The 19,113-nt window shown below is 40.0% G+C and overlaps 1 protein-coding gene across 3 annotated transcripts in view; it reads right to left on the reverse strand.

Moving 5' to 3' along the window:
* The window catches only part of fras1 (Fraser extracellular matrix complex subunit 1), a 219,048-nt gene that overhangs the window by 14,484 nt on the left and 185,451 nt on the right, over positions 1–19,113 (reverse strand). For all 3 annotated transcript variants that reach the window (XM_067521433.1, XM_067521432.1, XM_067521430.1), the window contains 10 exons: positions 15,814–16,077; positions 15,221–15,409; positions 14,648–14,767; positions 11,895–12,074; positions 6,645–6,769; positions 5,367–5,507; positions 4,569–4,796; positions 2,894–3,007; positions 1,888–2,038; positions 78–237 (listed from right to left, as the gene is read on the reverse strand). In XM_067521433.1, coding sequence (XP_067377534.1) covers positions 78–237; positions 1,888–2,038; positions 2,894–3,007; positions 4,569–4,796; positions 5,367–5,507; positions 6,645–6,769; positions 11,895–12,074; positions 14,648–14,767; positions 15,221–15,409; positions 15,814–16,077 — 1,672 coding nt within the window. The remainder of the gene's footprint in view (positions 1–77; positions 238–1,887; positions 2,039–2,893; positions 3,008–4,568; positions 4,797–5,366; positions 5,508–6,644; positions 6,770–11,894; positions 12,075–14,647; positions 14,768–15,220; positions 15,410–15,813; positions 16,078–19,113) is intronic.

Here is a 19,113-nt window from a genome sequence, read left to right on the forward strand (position 1 = left end):
CCACAATGTTCTTTAAATGACTTATACCAAGTAAACAAACATGCGTTGGTCTTAGAAGCATCCCACATAACACAGACCTTTTGTGCTCAAAGCTGATGAGGGACCACTGGATGTGGAAGACGTTGTCGCTAACCACATTTGGTTTGCTGTCTTTAACCAGGAACTTGAAGTTGTCCATCGTTTCCTGAACGTTTTCGTGATGCAGCACGTAGCGGATCAGTCCCAGATTTATGTCAGCTAGAAAGGAACAAGCTCAAGTTCAGTCATTGAACGTGTAAAAACCTAAGTGCTGGTCAAAAAAAGCACTGCAGGAGGTGGTGAACAGGGTCAACCATGTTCAGTTCTACAACAATTAGCACCAAGCATTTAACTTTGATCTTACTGTGGGGAAAAAAGGGACCTGCCCTTACTGGGAGTCAGTCGTACCCGCAAAAAACATTGTGAAGAATCTATTTTTGAGAGACGATGATTCCATAATTTGATGCCTCTGGACTTTTTCCATTACTTGGGAGAAATAAAACTACTTGAAAATGAAGATGAAAGTCATTAGCGGCTCACAATTTCTGCTCACTTGTACCATTCACAGGAAGAAGGAGCAATGGGAAATACTTTGTAATTAAGGGCTGAAAGCTAACAAATGGATGAATAATGTCTCTGTGCTGCAAAGGTTGTTCAGACGACATTGAGGACTTGCAGTATGATGCGATAACAATATTAAATGGGACCACACAGGGTAAGAAATATATGCACCAATATTAAGACAGATATCAGGGCGAGCATATGGCAGATGATGAGAGTTACAACAGTTGGGCTCATGTTGACAGATCATTTGTATTAGAAAATCCGTTCGACTTTATTCACATTTTCCCTCTCTCAGGCTAAAGGTTCATTTCAGTTATTGGATATATGTTATCATTAGGAAAATTATGTTTACAAGGTACTAATTGACAAAGCAACAGATCAAAGTGGCTGTTGCTCTCAAGCCTGGAGGATCAACATTTCACAAAAGCACATTGACATTGATCCCTGGCTGCAGCCTAGAGGTGAAGATAATCAGGCTCATGATGAGAACACTGCTGATTAAAACTGCAAATTGGGAAGAAGGCGATACCAGAGGAAAAACACTCCCACGGCTGTAAAGGTGCCTTTGAACAAAAGTTTCAACAAAGAAAAAAAATGACTGGACGGGTAGATGCAGCATCAGTTCTGCTTTTGTGTCCTTGACTTTTCAGCCCTGCCTCAGATAAATGTTTTTCCACTTTCACGAAAAAGGTGTCACACAACATTATGCACAAGTTAATTCTTATGTTGCCAGATTTCTTTTAGGCCACAGAGTTTACCAGGTTTACAAGTAGACACTTTCATTTTGACGTGTCAGTAAAAAGAGGATCATTTCCTTAACATTCTGAATATTTTAGGTAACTTATTTCTCTCAAAATGTCACCGTTTTACTTTTGCCACATCTTTCTGGGGCTTTAACCTCCCAGAACCTCTGAATTTTCCTGGACTTTCCTGAGTCTGGCCTTAGAGTCCTGTGTCTGGTTAAGTTTAGGGGTTAGAGCAATAAAAGCAATAAAACACAATTTGTGCAAAACAACCTCAGATCCCATCCAGCTGCTCCACGTGCCTCATCACAGCCATAAAATGCTTTAATAACCAACTGGACACTGTACTGTAGGATTACGTCTTACGGCAGAAAACGAAACGGGATATTTTGCTGGACAAAAATACGTCGTCCGGTAACATTTGATTCACAGGACAACATATTGTCATTACGTTCACAGGACAGTAGATAGTTTTTTGTCAAAATTAAAAACAACATAATACCTTAATACACAGCCATCAGCTAAAGAGACCCTCTGAAAAGCAGGTGAAGAACCTCTGTACCTTGTGTGAATGTGGTGACAGGGTTGCCAGGGTTGAGCTTGCTCTCCAGGAAGCCATGCTTTGGCTCTGTAGTGATGTCATAAATCAGCAGTTTGTCATCTGTGTCTGGGTCCATAGTCAGCAGCTCTTTCTTCGTAATCAAATTGGTGGCCTAAAAGACATTTGACACAAATTAGGACTTTATAATTAAGATAATGGAGCCATTTTTTTCCACATTTGTATTAATGTGTCTCCAGCTTGTGCATGGTAAACTCCTATCTTCTACTGTGGTTCTTGATAAAAAAAAAGAAAAGGAAAAGGCTCTTTTGTCTACCACAGTATGAAGTAATTTCACAACATTAATGCTGATTAAAATCCCAACAGAAGTGTTTTTCTTCAGGACTCAAGTAGGACGTTGATTACAGAGACGGATGTCCGCAAATGAGAGGCGCAACAAACGAGCTTAGGCTACAACTGCCATTGTATGTGGAATTCCAATTTGCTTTTTACTTCCTTTACAAATAAACATCAAAAAACAGGGAAATCTGGTGCATGCAGCAATATAAGCTGTCTCCATTGGAAATGTTTTTAAGAAGCAGATACAATAATTTATAATCAAATAGAAGAATAGAATAAATAGAAGATAATCAGTGTGTGTGTGATGACGCATTTAAACCAGCAGGGGGAGCAAGTAAATAACGGCACAAACAAACAGTGCTAGTGCTTTGCTTTGAACGTCCCTCAGTCTCAAAGACACCATTAACATGTTTCATTGTAAACAGAATGTGCTAAAGGATATTCACACAGGTCTGTGGGTTTTGGCACACTAATGTTTCTCAGTCCGTCTCCCAGAGACACAAGACACATCAATTACACGGGGAATTTGCAGGCTGTACAGGCCACTGTGAGAAAAACCAGCAAACATTTTCTCTTCTGCCCAATTAAAGTAAAGAGTACATTAAAAGAAATAAATCCTTTTTACAGTTTATAGAAAGCGAACAGAGTATTTTATAAGATGGATTTGCACCTTGTTGTCCATGTATTCGAGCCACTGCAAGCCCAGGTTGGTGACGATACGTGGGGTGCCATCATCAACTGGCAGAATATCAATCTTGAACTTCTGGGGAGCAGCTGTCACTATCTGGAAAACCAAAAACATGAGCATTAAAAACACATTTTCAGAGCTGGTGGAGAGACTTTTGAAAAAAACTCCTAAACAGAAGTTTTCTGAACGGCCTCTGTTGGTCTCTAGTCCTGCAAACAGTTTTGGGTGTGGAGACATATGTTCCCTTAGATTTCTGCCAAAATCTCAAGCCAGCTGAGATGGATGTCAAGTGTCCAAAAATTACACTGGAAAAGCAACATCCTCTGGCTGTAGGAAGATTCCTGGATACACAGAGATAATGTAAAGGCTTGTTTAAGAGAGTTTAGGACAAGCCAGTAAAACCAGTAAAGAAATGTCCTAAATGGACATAGAATACATTGAGTGAGGCATTGGCAATAACTAGTTGCGCAGGTTTTTACTGTGTTGATTTGAAATCCGATTAGCCGCTGCACTGTGTCCAAGGTGAGGCCGACCCACACCAGACCCCCCGACGTTAAGGCCAGCTTTGACGCCTGCCGTCTGAAGGCAGATGGGGGATATCAACATTCGCCTGCTGTCATTCAGTTTAATCAAACAGAGCAGCACTAGTGACAGGTGGTGGAGGACGGCTGAGAGGGAGACGAGGGCTAAGACAAAACGAGGAATCAATTCACCCAGAGGCTTGCTCATAACCACAAACATAAAGTTTATAAACTTTAACAGATTCTATACTTCTGAACACCTGTTTTGCAATGTTTCATACTTTAAATTTTTGCATTTTCACGGTAAACAGAAAATAATTAATAATAATAATAATAATAATAATAACAATAATAACAATAACAATAATAATAATAATAATTGGATCACATTTCAAACATCCTCAGTTTTCAAAACATGCACGCACTTCTCAGAAATGTCCCCAATTTTTAAGAATATCCATATTTCTAAACATAATATCCTGACATGGCCCACACAGGTAACAGAGCCCCCAAACCTCCTACACAGGACCCTCAGACGACAACGGAAGCCAAACCACTAATTGTATTTTTTTTGGTCCTCACGTCTCTTAACTTTGCAGAACGTCCTCTCCTAACAAAATGTTCCTGGTTTCAAAAAATGTCCTCACTCTCCAAAAATATTTAAACATTATCACTTTGCAAAAACACTGTAACCTTGTGATAAAGTTTCAGCTCATCAAATTGTCCACTCTCCTTTTTACTACTGTTCACTTTCCATTTTAACTTTCCATGGATGTCCACACTTTACACAAGTGTTACTGTCTAAGGGCATAACTGAACAAAGACAGAGGTTCAAAAACACACAGTAACTATTAATTTACCCCTGCTGTCATAAAAAGGTCAGAGCAGTTCCCCCTCCCCACATACACTCACCAACACTGACCTTCAAATACACACAGACGCACAAACTCACGCATGCTTAACTCTGCTAATTCAGTCATCTATCTGTAATAAAAATGCCAAGAAGCTGCCTCACACACACGCACACACACACCACCGCACAATTTACCTGCAGATTCAGCCAGCTGTGGTACAAATGTCAAATTTACTGTACATCACAAACACACACACACACACACACACACACACACAGTTACCTCCTTGCCAGCCTCCTCTACCATGAAGAGCAGGTTGGTGGCATCAGCCACGGTGAAGGTAAAGCGGTCTTTGAGCGAGTTGGAGCCGTCGTGGTTGTAGCTGATGCGGTTCTGGTAGATGTCGTCCATAGAGAAGCTGTTGGTCTGTCTGTAGTGTTGGCCGTTGCTCGTGCGCTCGACGGTGCCGTGTCGAGGAGCCTGGACGATGGTGAAGGTGACGGACTCTGCCTGAAGGAAGTTAAATTTAAATTTAAGAGAAACCCGAGTCAGAAGAATGAACAAAATGAATGTGTCCATCCCTCAAAATCATTTCTTTGGTCATACAACGATCAACTAGGTGAAATGTGTTGATGATGGGTTTTTTTTGAAGATTTTTCTCCTCTAGAAAAACCTCTTTTGCCCTCAAGCTGCTGTGACTGTTGTTATTTCTACCTGTCCGCCTACAGTGCTTGTAAATATGATTCAGTGTGGATTGCTTTTATAAGTTTAGCGGCCATTGTGAGGCCTTCTTAGAAAAAACATTTCTAATCACAGAAGAAGTCAGCAGGTCAGGTTCTCAGAGTACAGGTCCACCAAAGTGGGAAAGTGCAGCAATCACCAAACCAGAGGAGGGAACTGAGGATTCGATTGATGGGAGTTATAATAGTGTAACAGAAAAAAAAAACAATCATTCTAACGCTGCTACTGGGGAAAATAGCGCTCTAACCGCTAAGCTCACACAGCTTAGCTGCTTATCACAATTGTAAAATAATAAGAATTGGTCACGATTTTTAGGGATTTCAGCTGCCTTTGTCCTACCTCTGTGTCTGCATCGGTGGCCTTCAGCTCAAATTCGGTGATAGTCTTCCTCACACCCTCTTGGACCCTCATGCCAGGAACATGGAGCAGGGGCAGGGAGTCGTCTACCGGTTTGACGGTGATGTAGAACGTCTGGGCAACCTGGAATAATAACAGGAATATACAGATACATATGGATGTCTAAATGTGAACCTAACTAAATAAATCCTTTGTCAACAGCACACTTAGCTCTTAGCTCATGAAAATCTTTGATCTTATCTGCGATTTCCAAAGGACACAGATGCTTTGTAACCTTGTTTTTAACATTTTGCTCTAATAGCAATTGTAATGAGATAGTACAGAATGTATAAGGTAAGATTAACGTGCAGTCACTCTCACTGTATGCCCAGGTGAAAATATAGTAGCACATCTATAATGGGAGCTTCAAAACCCAGATGACTTAAACCAAATAAAATAACATCATAAAATGCAGTCACAGAAAGAGTTTCCTGGTGTGGCCTTGAGCAATCCAATCTCACTACATAGTGAAAAACAAATCATCCCTTGGTACGACTTTAAAATACACAAAACTTAATTTTGATGCTAAATATGCAGTGCTTTTCAAAAAGTCACTACACAGGCCTCCCAACTATACAGAGGATAGTTAACAAAAGTAAAAGCACCACAACGCTTCACAAACACTAACCACCACAGTGTTCACAAAAGCCTCCGCACACTGCAGCCAGCCAGGCGTAAAGGCCAAATGACCTTTTTCAGATGTTTACTCAGGTCCTTGTGGTCCTCATTAGTCTGGATTAGCATGGTAGATTTATGCATGAAGCAAACTGGGGGGGGCTGGAAGGACTGGAGTGCTACCTTCACACTACTCTAACAGCTTTGCGATTCAGGACATTATATGTGTGGCTCAAGTCTCAAGGCTGTGTTATGTTGATAATACCTGCCTTTAATTCCTTATCATGAGAGGAATTCAGAATCATGTACATGCCCGACTGCCTCCTAGAGCAGAGCTGGCTCATTGTAAATGCTTGACAATGAATTTTGTTTACTTCAATAGAAACGTTACATAAAATCTGGCAAGTCTCACTCACCTTTGAAACTATTTTGCAGTTTGACAGACACTGCTTCATTCGTTCATATACTCATCCATCAGTGTGCATGCTGTTCTTAGCTGAAGCCCCTTATCATGAAGATGCTCTTTAGGTCTAACAACTGAACAAAAGCACCTTTATAGCCCCCTTACTTCCTTTCTATTCTCTAGAAGGTTTCCTCCTCTTTTACCTCATTTGTCCCATCTGAAACGGTGAAGGAGAACTGGTCGGCGTGCTTCTCTTCTTCGCTGGTGTGGACGTACTGGATGCTGCGTGATACCAGATCGGCCTGGGTGAACGTGCTGATTCTGGTTCCTTAAACAGACAAAGAAAAGCTACAATCAACACGACTGTCACACACCTCTTTCACATTCATTTCATCACATATCATTTTTCTACCCCTGTCTGATTCCATTGTAAGCTAAGCTTTATTATCTTTTCTATTTTGCCATCAGATGGTTTCCGAAGCCCCCCCATTGCCTCTGTGGGCAGAATGTGAGCATTCCCTTTTCCTATTTTCCGTTTTGGCTTTTTTATCATTGTAATTAGCAAATAAACTAAAGCAAAAGTTGAAAAGGTTTCATAAGGTTTCAGATAGGAGTCAATGCAGTGATTTGTATGATAATCAAATGTACATGTAGTTATGGTTTTTTGATAACTGTGTGACACTGACATAAACAAAACTGTTACATATAATGAATGCAGAATAGAACAAATTTTCCATTTTCTTTAATTTCCATCTCTCACATTGCATTTTCACAGCAGCACTGTTCAATTGTTATCATATAAATTGCTATATTAATAGTAGATAGATGTAGTCAGATTTACGTGCCTGGAAATGAAAGAGTATCCTATAATTTAAAACATTTTACCACAAACCAGTATTATATTTTAAATTACATAGTAAATGTTGGTTGCAAGGCTGTCACTGTGTGAAGGGACGTTCAATAATCTATAAATGGACCTTTCAACCTGTCGGGGACTTTGATATAAAAGTAATAACTTGTTGAATATTACAGACCCGTGACAGCATCAAAGTTTTTCCCTAAGCAGTTGGGATGGATGAAAAGTTCTTTCCCTGTGCAGATTGGAGGAGTTTTTCTAAATAAAAATAATTAAAAAAAAATCCCACTGAAGGAGGTCAAATATTATAAAAGGAGGGCAATAACTCCTTCAACATGTTGCACAGACCTTGAGGAAATGGAAACTGAAGCTTTTCAACATCAACCTCCTTCATGTCAACATTGACACAGTAAAACCAGCAAAGGCCTGCGGTCCTCCTTGTGTCATCTATTCCCTGGCTGAAAGTTCATACATCATCATAATCAGGACAGGCAGGCAGGGAGACAGGAGCAATATTCTCACTCAGAGATGAAAACCCGGCTTTTTGCCCATTACATTAAAGGGAATGGCATCTTCCCTTCCATTTGTCTTGACAGGACATAGCAGGAAACACCTTCTGTGTTTTCCATGAGTTTAAACATTAGTTGAATGCTGTGTCGGCAAAATGTGTGTGCAAATCTGATTGAATTCTATGATTTATAAGATATAGAAAACAAGTGCAACAAAAATCTTTCTTATTTTTATACATGGACTCAAAAGATTAAAATCATTCAAGAGTTGTTTACTCAAAACTCCCAATAAAGTTGAGTTAAGGTGTTTTGGTTAAAGTACCACATCCATTTGTGGGAAATGGAAGGTCAGCAGGTTTAAGTTAATGTCATTTATTACAATAACTTCACTGTTTTTAACCATTAGAAAAATAAGTTATTTCTGTGAAGGCTGTCAATGATCCAGGTTTGGTTATCTGGAGGTTGAGTCACCTCAACTCTCCTTCTATTTTCTGTGTTGGAACCAAACACTGCTATTATTCCTAATTGTACAGTGCTGCACATCTTTCCAAAATGATGCATTTTACAATGGAATTGAATCGAATGTAGCAAATATAAAGATAAAATAGACTTTAAAATATTGGTCACTCTCACCTTTCTTGTAATTAAAGACCTGTCAAAATGATGTCTTTATAGAAAAGCAGAAATTATTTAGGATTTAGATTCGAATGAAAGCAGGACATCAGACCAAAACACTATTTACAGTTCCCCAAATAAATGTCTCAGGAGAGAAATTACAGAAAGAGTAGTTTATGTCAATGATGTTTTTAAACCTTAGGGAAAGATAAGTTTTAACTGGTAAAGCAATTTAAAAGAGATTTCTCTCAATTCATTAGTAAAAATATATGTGTAAGGTAGAGTCCAAACTTTTTTCCAAGCCAAGTTATGGATAATACCATGTCAGGAAGACTTCACATGAGGAATAGTTACAGTAAGCTGTTGAAATAGAGTTCTAACTTTCTTCCTGTTGTAGTGACTGACTGGAAAACACATCTAAGATCATTATCTGAAACAACTGGACACGAGACAGAAAATCCTTTTAACAGCATGACCACACCAGAAGGATCCCTATCAAGAACAATGGAGGATTCCATTGGAGATACCGGAGTTGAACAAGCTGGGAGAAATTCTGTATAGTTATAAAACAACTGACGAACTAATATGAGATCGATGAACGATATTCATACCACCACACTCCCCTTTGCTCCTTAAAACAGACTCCTTAATATAATAAATTATCCTCTTCCATGCAAAATCCAATAATTTTCTGTCATTTTTTTTCAAAGTGGGGCCATCTGCATATAAAAAGTGCTGCGTACGCACGTCTAAATCCAGAGGCTTTAGAGAATGATTCTTTTAAATCTAAGGCAACAGGAATTTGGGATGAGTCTTTCAAAAACCATGTGGTATCATCAGTCAGCTGAATTCAAAGAATTCAGTGAACTATATGTGGCAGGAAACTAAAAGGCAATCAGAAAAAGGTAAGAGGGGACTGGGGCTCCTTATCTAATGCCACAAGATCAATTAAACCGTGTTTTTAAAGTATCCATATTTTAATTTGATAGAGCTGTTGTTATTTTTGTATAAAGTCTTAAATGTTTTACAGACAAAGGGTCCAAATCCACATTTGCTAAGTGCTTTAAAAATAAAATTATGCTCAACACAATCAAAGGCTTTATGAAAATCAAGAAATAGAACATCTCACTATGATCCACTATAACAAGTCCATTTTTCACGGAAAATTATTGTTACAAAATATTGCATTTTACAGAAATTGTATATTATCAGGCACAATTTACATCTATGCATTGTCTCAACGATAGTTTCAACACACCAATACTTGTAAAAAAATGAATTCTCCTACATTCTTTGAGCATGGAACATAAAAAGTTGAGTGCTACATAAAGCAATAAACAAGCAATGAAAAGACACAAACACACGTAGAAGTAAAACTTACTCGCGGCCAGAAAATGAAGCAGGACACTAGGATGAACTAGTGCATTAAGTGCAGCATATACAACTTTTCGTAACTTCCAGCATTAAGTGGACGTAAACTAACATGTTTGTAGCAGTCGGCGATTAACCAACAAGCTTGTTGTGGTGAACACGTGACGTTGGATGGGGAACTGGGGGCACAGCTGAAATGAGCTCTTTTCTGCACATTTCAGATCGTTTAACTAGTGCTTTGACCGTTTACTCTATTTAATCATTAATTTGAGGAGCTTTTTTACACCGGGACCCGAACAAGCACTGATGTTGACTTAAGGACTAAGTCTGCTATGTTCATGCTCTAGTTAACAACTAAATCTGCTCGCTGTAATGTAATTTCTTTATTGTCCCAGATATAATTTTTATGGTCCTCAGGACAATGGGACACCGTTCATTTGGAGCCCTGCTTGCGACCCACATTATGTCGACGCGTTTTTGTAATTGTTTAAATCGACGCATTGCTCTACTCAAAAAAAGAGACTTTGAAGTAAATGGTATTATAAAATAATACAATTAAAACAAATCAAAACACATATTTTGGGGGACTTTTGGCTTATCCTGTTAGGTCAGGGTCACCACAGCAGATTGTTTGGCACTGCACGGTTGAGGATGGGCTGTTGGAAGTTCAGCGTCTTGCCCAGGGACACTTCGACAGGTGGTTGGGAGGAGCAGGGCACAAACCTCCGACGCTTCGGTCAGTAGGCGGCCGCTCTACCAACTGAGCCACTGCCGCCCCAAACCAAATAAAAATACATTCTTATATATTCTAAGTCCTTTCATATGGCAATTGGCGGGTAATGCTATGACTTTGTCCTAATGGCTGAAAACTCAGATGGTGTTCTGTGAAAGACAGTCACCAGACCTGATGAAACCTCTAGGATATGCAGACCTGTCTAGCAGTCTTTGACTCCATACTTACACTTTCTTTTGAAAGTGAAAGTAATATTAAATTGCTTCTGATTTCTGGACCTCACTACACTTTCGTAGGAGTAACACTTCAGGAAAAAGTCACTGCTCGACAGATGCAGAACCACTGAGCTGTTGACAAAGTGAAAGGCTGAACTTCAGGATCAAATAACAAAAGGTGCATCGATATCTTGGTAAATACATCAGTGCTGTGGACTCTCTTGTCCTTTCTGGGTAAGAGCTGCACAGTCTTTCTCAAAACTGTTGCCATAAGCATAGAAAGCATTTGAGGTGAAGCAGGTTACAGCTTTCATTGATTTGTCTGACATGTGCCTTTTGACAAACACTGCACCTGAGAGGAGTGTTAAAACCTTAGCTGGTTAATAAGGCTTTTGAAGACTTTGGCTTTGAAAGTGGGCATGCTGTTACCATGACATTCCTCATAGGCTGACAGCCTGTCTCACAGGAGCAGGCAGCTAGCTGTGCATGTTAGCATGGAATGACAGATTGGCTGAATGGCTAGAGGTAATTATCCGGAGACACTCTGTGGCTCTGAGGTGAACTGATGCTCGAAGATTGTAGAGCTGTGTTAACATTCAGCTAATTAGCATGCTGCAAGAGCGTTCAGCGATGTGGGGAGTCCATTCAGCCAGGGCAGAGACGCTCAACAGCACAGGAGCTAATAATCAGCTCTTTGTGGCTGGAAGAGACATTAACTTCTGTGTTTCCAAGTTTGCAAATGGACATAATAACACTGTAAAGAGATTTTGAGAGTGATGAGGAATTTGATGGCGTTGTCGAATTTGGAAAATACACTGAGCACATATGAGAAAGGTAGTAAAGTTATTCAGCAGATCTGTGTGTGTGTGTGTGTGTCTATTTGTTAGGGTCTGGTATAAATCAGAGACAAATGAGGGAGGAACCAGAGCAAGGCTCATTACACTTCCCTCTTTTTGTCAGTGACAGAATGAATCTCTTTGTATGAGTAGTTCTAGTCTGTTTGGATTCCATCACTAAGGGGCGCCAAAGTTAAAGATTTTACTATTTTACACACACACACACACACACACACACACACACACACACACACACACACACAGTTTAACACGTTCAACTGTGGAAAAATAATTTGTTAATTGGACATTCTCGCCTACCTGCGTTGGAAGCATGCTCCAGGTGACCAAGGCTCGGCTGTTTGGTGACCCGGAAGATGAGCTCCGCCGGCTCGCTGTCCTGGTCGATGGCCGACAGCTGTAGTGTTGTCAACTTCTTCATCGTGTTTTCGTCCAGCACTAGGCCTTTGTTCACCACGACAGATGGAGGAAGGCGGTCCTCTGGAGGAGAGAGGAAGAGGGTTAGTTATAGAAAAAGAGATGAGGGCAAATCGCGAAAGGAAAAGAAGCCACTGCAGTTTATGAAAACAATAAACACAACAGGAGATAAAATATTAAGAGTCAATTTCTAGTTCTGGTGAAAAAAAGAAAAAGGAGGGAGCAGTGGAGGAGAAACAAGCTGAGTTGGAGAGGTGGAAGATAAGAGTACAGAGGAGTTTGTCAGGAACTGGAGAAATGGATGCAAAGGATAGAATAAGGCATATCAGGAGGTGTGAAGGAATGATATGGGTTTGAGAAATCTGGACAAAGGGATTAGGCAGGACTGAGAGAAAGGCAGGAGAAGTCATCCGAGGGCAATGTGGTAGGAGGAGATATGAAGAGCTTTCCTGAAGGCACATCTGAGAGCGCAGAAGAGAGAAAAGGTGAAAAAAGTGAAGCAATAATACTGAACAAGATAAAAAAGTGAGCTGGGAAAGATATGAGAGAATGAGGATGCTGTTCAGCTGTAAACTGTGATAGATGCAGCTGCTGGGGAAGTCTGGATTTTAACTGATGAATCGCAGTTGTAGTTTGGCTGAGTCCCCAGAAGGAAGAAAGTGGAAACATAAAGTTTGGGTGTTTGCAGAAGCAGACTACTGACTGATCCAGCTGACTGAAGGATGCACGACAGTTTTCTGATGCAGTCAATTAGAGTTAAATGAATTGAATATACTAATGAATTAGGCAGCTCTGATTCTAAAGTCACGGTGGAGATATTTTAAAAAGTATTGCGCCTAATATTTAAACAAAGTTGTACAATTGAGATCTTTACAGGTCCTAAGTATTGGAAAACCTACTCAAATCTGTTAAAATCATAACTAATTTTCAAACAAAGAAAAGGACTGCAGGATATTTTAAGCGGCCCAAACACATGCACACACATTCTCTTGTGACAATGACAAACATGAACAAAGCTGAAACTCTACTTAGGTCCACAGAGTTTCAAATGGGCAGAGCCAAGAACAACTGAACTGGTCTAGACCGAAAACAAATTGAACCTGTTCCTCTCCAAGTCTCGTTTGCCACGTACACATTGGACCCACAAAGACCTTTACGCTTAAGCGTAACAATTAAGGCAAAGGGTAGAAATGCTCTGTCTTAGCAAGGCTTTCATTCCTAATGACATGATAAATGAAGGAACCCAACAGTACAATAACTATCAGTCAATAAGAGGAACTGCCCCAGGTTAAATGACAATAGGAAATAATTGTTCATACAGTAGTGATGGGTGGATCGATACCAAAAAAAACGATATTTCAATCTTGACGGCCAATTTTTAAATATCAACTCTCAAGTTAAAATATCGATGTTTTCTGTTTATTTATTCATATTTCCTCTGCAGTCATATCCTAATGTTTTCTGCTTCTCCTTCTAAATTAATTTGTATATAATTTGTGATGCACCGCATAGGAACTACTTTTCCTTCCGCTGATCCACCCCCACCACAATCTTCAACTAAACTTCTTTGACACGTGCTCAGCCGGCTGGCGGCTCCGCCTCCAAACACAGGCAGCATTTCGGACCGAAATGTATCATTTTTATTCACGGACGATTCGCTACGAACGTTCTGTTTCAAGAGAATTGTAGAAATAGGCAAAGTGTGTCTAATCTATAATTGGTTTTAAACAAAGGGAAGGAAATAGAGATGGGTATATAAGACATGTAGATGAGGGCGAGTCATGGATATCAAGTGACATAAGCTGTTCACCTGATAAAGAAAGTGTCATGCTGTTGTCATATGTTAATATGTTTTATTTGAAATAATGGAAATGTTAAAAATGTCAATAGGTTGAACAATGATTTTGTTGTCGTTTTAATGTTTTTAATTATTCCCTGTAAGGGCTCACGTGATTGGGTTTCATCGTGATCAGATGACAGACTTAACATAACACTCTGGTATCGGTATCGGATCGATATCGCGATACAAGCCAAGGTATTACTTGGTATCGGATCGAATCTGAAATCACTGGCATCGCCCATCACTATCATACAGGACCCGGCACTCTAAAGCTTCACGATAGAGTAATGCCACTGTCCAATTCGCTGGTCTTCTGTATAAATTCGTGAAGGAGGGTTTGTCAAATGGATTTGTATTCAATAAAGACATGAAAGATCATGTCTGCTTGTGTGTTTTTATTAGCTTAGAAATATTGTCTTTGTTGATATTTTTGACTTTGGTGAACAACAGATCACATTTCATGAGCAATTTATGCAGAGAAGGACATTCTTCTGTCCAACGTGAGCTGACACAGGTCCTCACAAACTCTACTACGCAGCAAATGTTTATTCTTGGTAGCACAATTAAACAGTTTAACCACATCTTACCCATATTGAAATGGGTAAACCTGTTTAAGAAAAATGTCTAACAAGCTGCAGAGTTGGACTATGTATAGAAAGCAGAATGAACAGAAAGCACATTTAAACAATTTGTATTTAGGATGAGTCTGAGGTGCGATGAGTCTGTAGTAAGTGCCTCTTTGTCTCCCTGACTTTATCTCATTACTGCTGGTAACAAAGGATGGAGGAAACCCTACCGAGCACACTGATGAAGAAGGACTGGTCGATCAGTTTGTTGCCTTCTGGATCGACCAGGTTAAACTTGAAAAACAGGCTGCCTCCTTTCTCCCCTTTCTCATGGCTGTACTGCAGCAGACCTGCAAAGCACGGACATTCACTGTTAACATGATGTTGTGTGTCAATTCCAAGCACTGGGAGCTGGGAAGAAAACAACATAAACAGACATAAATAATTCATTATCACATTAAACTGCTGATTGACATCTAACTAGAGTGATGGTAGCTTTAGGCACATACTGCTTCTTATTTTACAAACCTGATTGTTAGAATAACCTGATTGTTTGCTCAGAGAAGTGACTATGGGTGAGAGAGGGTGGATGAATATAGTCATATGTATATAATCTATAGACAGTACCACAATAATATAATATCTGTAAATTTGTTGACGCTTAAAAAGGTGCATTCCACCTTTAGCCTTTGCTGACACATGCCACAATAAACACAAAGAATGTGACGTGTATTTGAATAAGGTAGGACACAGGCAAAAGACAGAAAACAAGGCAGAGAAGAGTGTTGAGCACAAAGTGGCACCTTTGTTGACGTCATCTTGAGTGAAGCTCTGCACAGGACCTTTGACAGTAACCTTCTCCCCATGTCCACTCTTGCTGAGCTGCAGTTTGCCAACTGGAGGGTCTTTGGTCAGGACGTATCTGAGCTTCAGGTTGTCCGAGTCGATGTCTGTGCCCTTCAGATTCTGCTCAGTGATCTTGGAAGATGATCCTAAAATAATTCAGAGCCCTCAGCGTCTTTATCTCAATATGTCCACAGTCTGTCACAAAAATGTTCTCCTTCATTAATCCCCATCTTTATATTGCTTTACTCATATTTGAGTATTTGCTTGTTTTGATTCGCCTCTTCTAGTTAGGTTTTTATGGTGCTTTTATTTGGATGAGATGCTACTTTACTATGTACAAAGGTTCGTTGTCTAACTGACAGCGTTTAATGTCTTTTTATTATCCACTCAGTGATGGAAATTTGACGAGCTGAACCCAGATTGGTAAAAAAACAATATAGCCGATTATGTTCACCTGGAGACACTGAACACGTCTCTACTCAAAAGAACATTTTCAAGGCCTTAATATAGAGATGTTTTCATACTTTCAAGGCACCGGTCTCAGTCTCACCTGCTGGGAGCTGCAAACCTCTGTTGACAGTCATTCGGGGGCCCTCAGTCCTCCTAACGTCCATGGTAAATTCCAGACGGCCTGTGTGTGTATAGATGCCATTGGAGAGAGTGAAACCCATCTCATCAGCTCCCCCGCTGATGATTTCAGGTGTGTAGACCAGTAGCCGATCAAGGACATCCTGGTAGGTGAAGGTAGAGCCCTGTCTGAGGACCCGGCCGTTCTCCAGCGGCTGAGAGTAGAACTGCCGTCTGCGGAGTTTGCCTGAGGGGAATGAAAGATTAATGAAGCTCTGACTTTGAGAAGAGGGTGTGCGTGCACATGCTAATGGTAGTGAAGTAATGCTGCGCCTCAAACTGCGTGTAGTTATGTATTGTGATCGTCTCAGTCAAATGTTACATTTTTCATGGAGTACATGACAGACCAGAAAGGGCTTTGTAGAAACTATTGAGTCATTTTAGATTACACTAAATTAAACAGCCTCTTAAACCAAAGCCCAGGTTTAAATGGGATTGGAGTCTAAATCCTGCCAGATAATGAGAGGACACACACATGCTGACTCCCAGTTTTTCCCTTCTATACAAACATTTCTTTACACGTACACCTTCCTGTTCTTGAAGATCCTACACGTTCGATACCAGTAGTACAACAATTGATGAATAATTTATTGAAAATGAATAATTCTCTTACGACTGATGATTTTGTTTGCAGTTCATGCTGAGACTGGCAGCATGAGGTAACTCAGTATGTGTGTGTGTGTGTGTGTGCCTGTGTGGGCTGAAGTGTCCTGAAGCATCCAGACATCTTTATTATGTTAGGAAGGGTCTCTCCCTCTGATATATCTGTGTGTGTGCCTGTGTGCGCGTGAAGAGCGAAGAGGTGGCCAGTTAAAAAGACGAGGTGCCTGGGACTCATCGTCCTGTATAAAATCACTCCTCTATTTCTCTGTGTCCCATCAGCTGTACACACCAGTGGTTTTATGGTGGCGGCGGTACACTCTGTTTCACCGGCTGCTTTATGGTGCTTTAACCGGGAAGTGGGGAGATGCTTATGGTATGAGGAATTGTCCAGAACAGGTGTCTGTCAGGGGGGATGGGCAGATTAGAGAGACAGAGGAGTAGAAAATAACACCCAGCAAGTAGCTAATGGATGTTTTTGATAGAATAATCTATAAAGATCAGATTTTGAGCAGACTTTTTGATTGGTGACAATTTATGTCATGTAATAATGTTCAAAATAACGGTGCTTTATAAGCTGGAACAATCAGATGATCACATGCAGACTGAGTTTAAAAGAAAACAGATCCCAGTGTTGCTACTGGTATAAAGAAAGTGAAACGCCAAAGCACATTGGACATCGACTGACATCAAAACACCTGAAGAAATGTTGCTTTAAAGATGTCCAGGCTTAACATCACAGTTTCCGTTTTTTTCTTGTTTTGTGCCTTTGCTGCTGTCACAGGGCAATTTATGACCCGAGCTGTCGGATTCAGAAGTAAGTTGAAGCAAGATCATCACGGAGACTAAAGACGGGATTCAGGAAGTTAGTATGGGAGAGACGACAGATGAACTGTAGAAGAAATTGACAAAGGATTTTCCCAGTGCTTGTTTTGACAACTGATCTATTTGAAAGAAGCCTTAATCCACCTCCACTGAATGTATGTTTCTGTTAAACTACATGAACTGAGCCAAAAAAAAAAAATTCAGGAGCAAGAATTGGCAGCCGTCCAGCTGAACAAGACTGAACCACAGCGTAGCTACCGTCCCAAGCTTCAGGCCAGATGCCAGGAGTTGAGCCCTGCGTAGTTAGCTGAATGACAAAGTGACAAGTTGAAGGTAAGATCTTGGCCTCATTTTTCCAGTCTGACAGTTATTGTGGCCGTACGTCTAGTCCTGAGGTTGATAATGTATGTACAGCACTGTGTATATTTATGCCTTAGACAATCAAGCACCTTTTAAATGAACAGGCAGGTGTAAATCCAAGGTAAAGAGGTGAAGGTGGCACTGATTCATTCAATCGAGGTAAAACATTGACTTAAACCAGCCACTAAAGACACCGTATGTCTGATACCCTGCTCAGGAAAAATGTGGAATCGATTAGTGTGCAACATTTCTCACACATTTATTAACAGAAGTAATAAAACTTATCCTAATGTGGAGAAGTGTAGTTGAAGTCTCTGGTAACTCGTTTAACATTTTGAGTGAGGCTCACCCCACTGACCAATCAGAGAAGAGCAACAATTGTTTTTGTAAAAAAAAAAAAAAAAAAAACTTTTTGGTGAAGCACTTTTTTGTCTGCCAGGTTTTGGGAGAAAACTCCGTTTGAGACCGTGAGAGGACGTCAGTAAAACGGTCAGTTGATTTAAGTGTGTGTCTTAGTGTAGTGTGCTGTAGTAGTGTGTGGAATGGCTGCAGACAGCTGGTGTGTTTGTGTTTTTTTAACTGTGGAGGAAGTGAGAGTAATGTGTTTACAAATGTGTGTGTGTGTGTTCATCTCTATCTCGATGACAATGATTTACTATCAACATGCTGGATACTCCTTCACTCTCTGCCACTCAGTTTATTACTTGCTGGTGTGTGTATAGAGTATGTGTATATATGCTAATACATTAAGTGGATCATTTTTTAATGTTTACCTGCAGTGTATACATTTTGTATATTCATGCAAACGAGCTTCTAAAGCCTCTTTGTGGCTGATGTCTCCATTATAATTTAAAAGCAGGAATTATGATACTATAATTGCTTACTGACTGGTCACAAAGAGCACAAATATTAACATAAGCACAAACAAAAACATTTCATTTTCTCTCAGAAATCTGAAGGTAAGACCTTTATGCATTAATCAGTTATTGATTGATTGGTCGGCTATAAACACATAACATGCCAAATTGGCCTTGATCTGATCTTTTTGCCTCCAAGAACAAACTAGATCTGGGCCTCTTTTATATGTGGTTCTAGATTCATGTCTGATATTTAACGAAAGTGTCGTCAGAATGTTCGGATCGGAATAAAAGATGTTTAATGTCTGACTTCTGTACGTATGTTGCCTGTTGTTGTTAGTAAGTGTTGGCCTCCCACAGTCAGGTAAAATACAATCTAAAGGACAAACATTAGCAACAGAGACAGAGGTGAAAAAAAAGATGAGGATACTTACGAAATAACTTCTGTTAAAGCCAAGATGGTAGAAACCTATCACAACCCATCATCCATTTATATTATCAGGGTTTGGCAATAAATTCTAAATAGCTTTTGGTGTAATGTAGGATGATTAATTGCAGGGTATATGGCTGCATTCATTTTG

The sequence above is a fragment of the Channa argus genome, chromosome 11, assembly GCF_033026475.1.
Source record: "Channa argus isolate prfri chromosome 11, Channa argus male v1.0, whole genome shotgun sequence".
In the NCBI taxonomy this organism is placed as follows: Eukaryota; Metazoa; Chordata; class Actinopteri; order Anabantiformes; family Channidae; genus Channa; species Channa argus.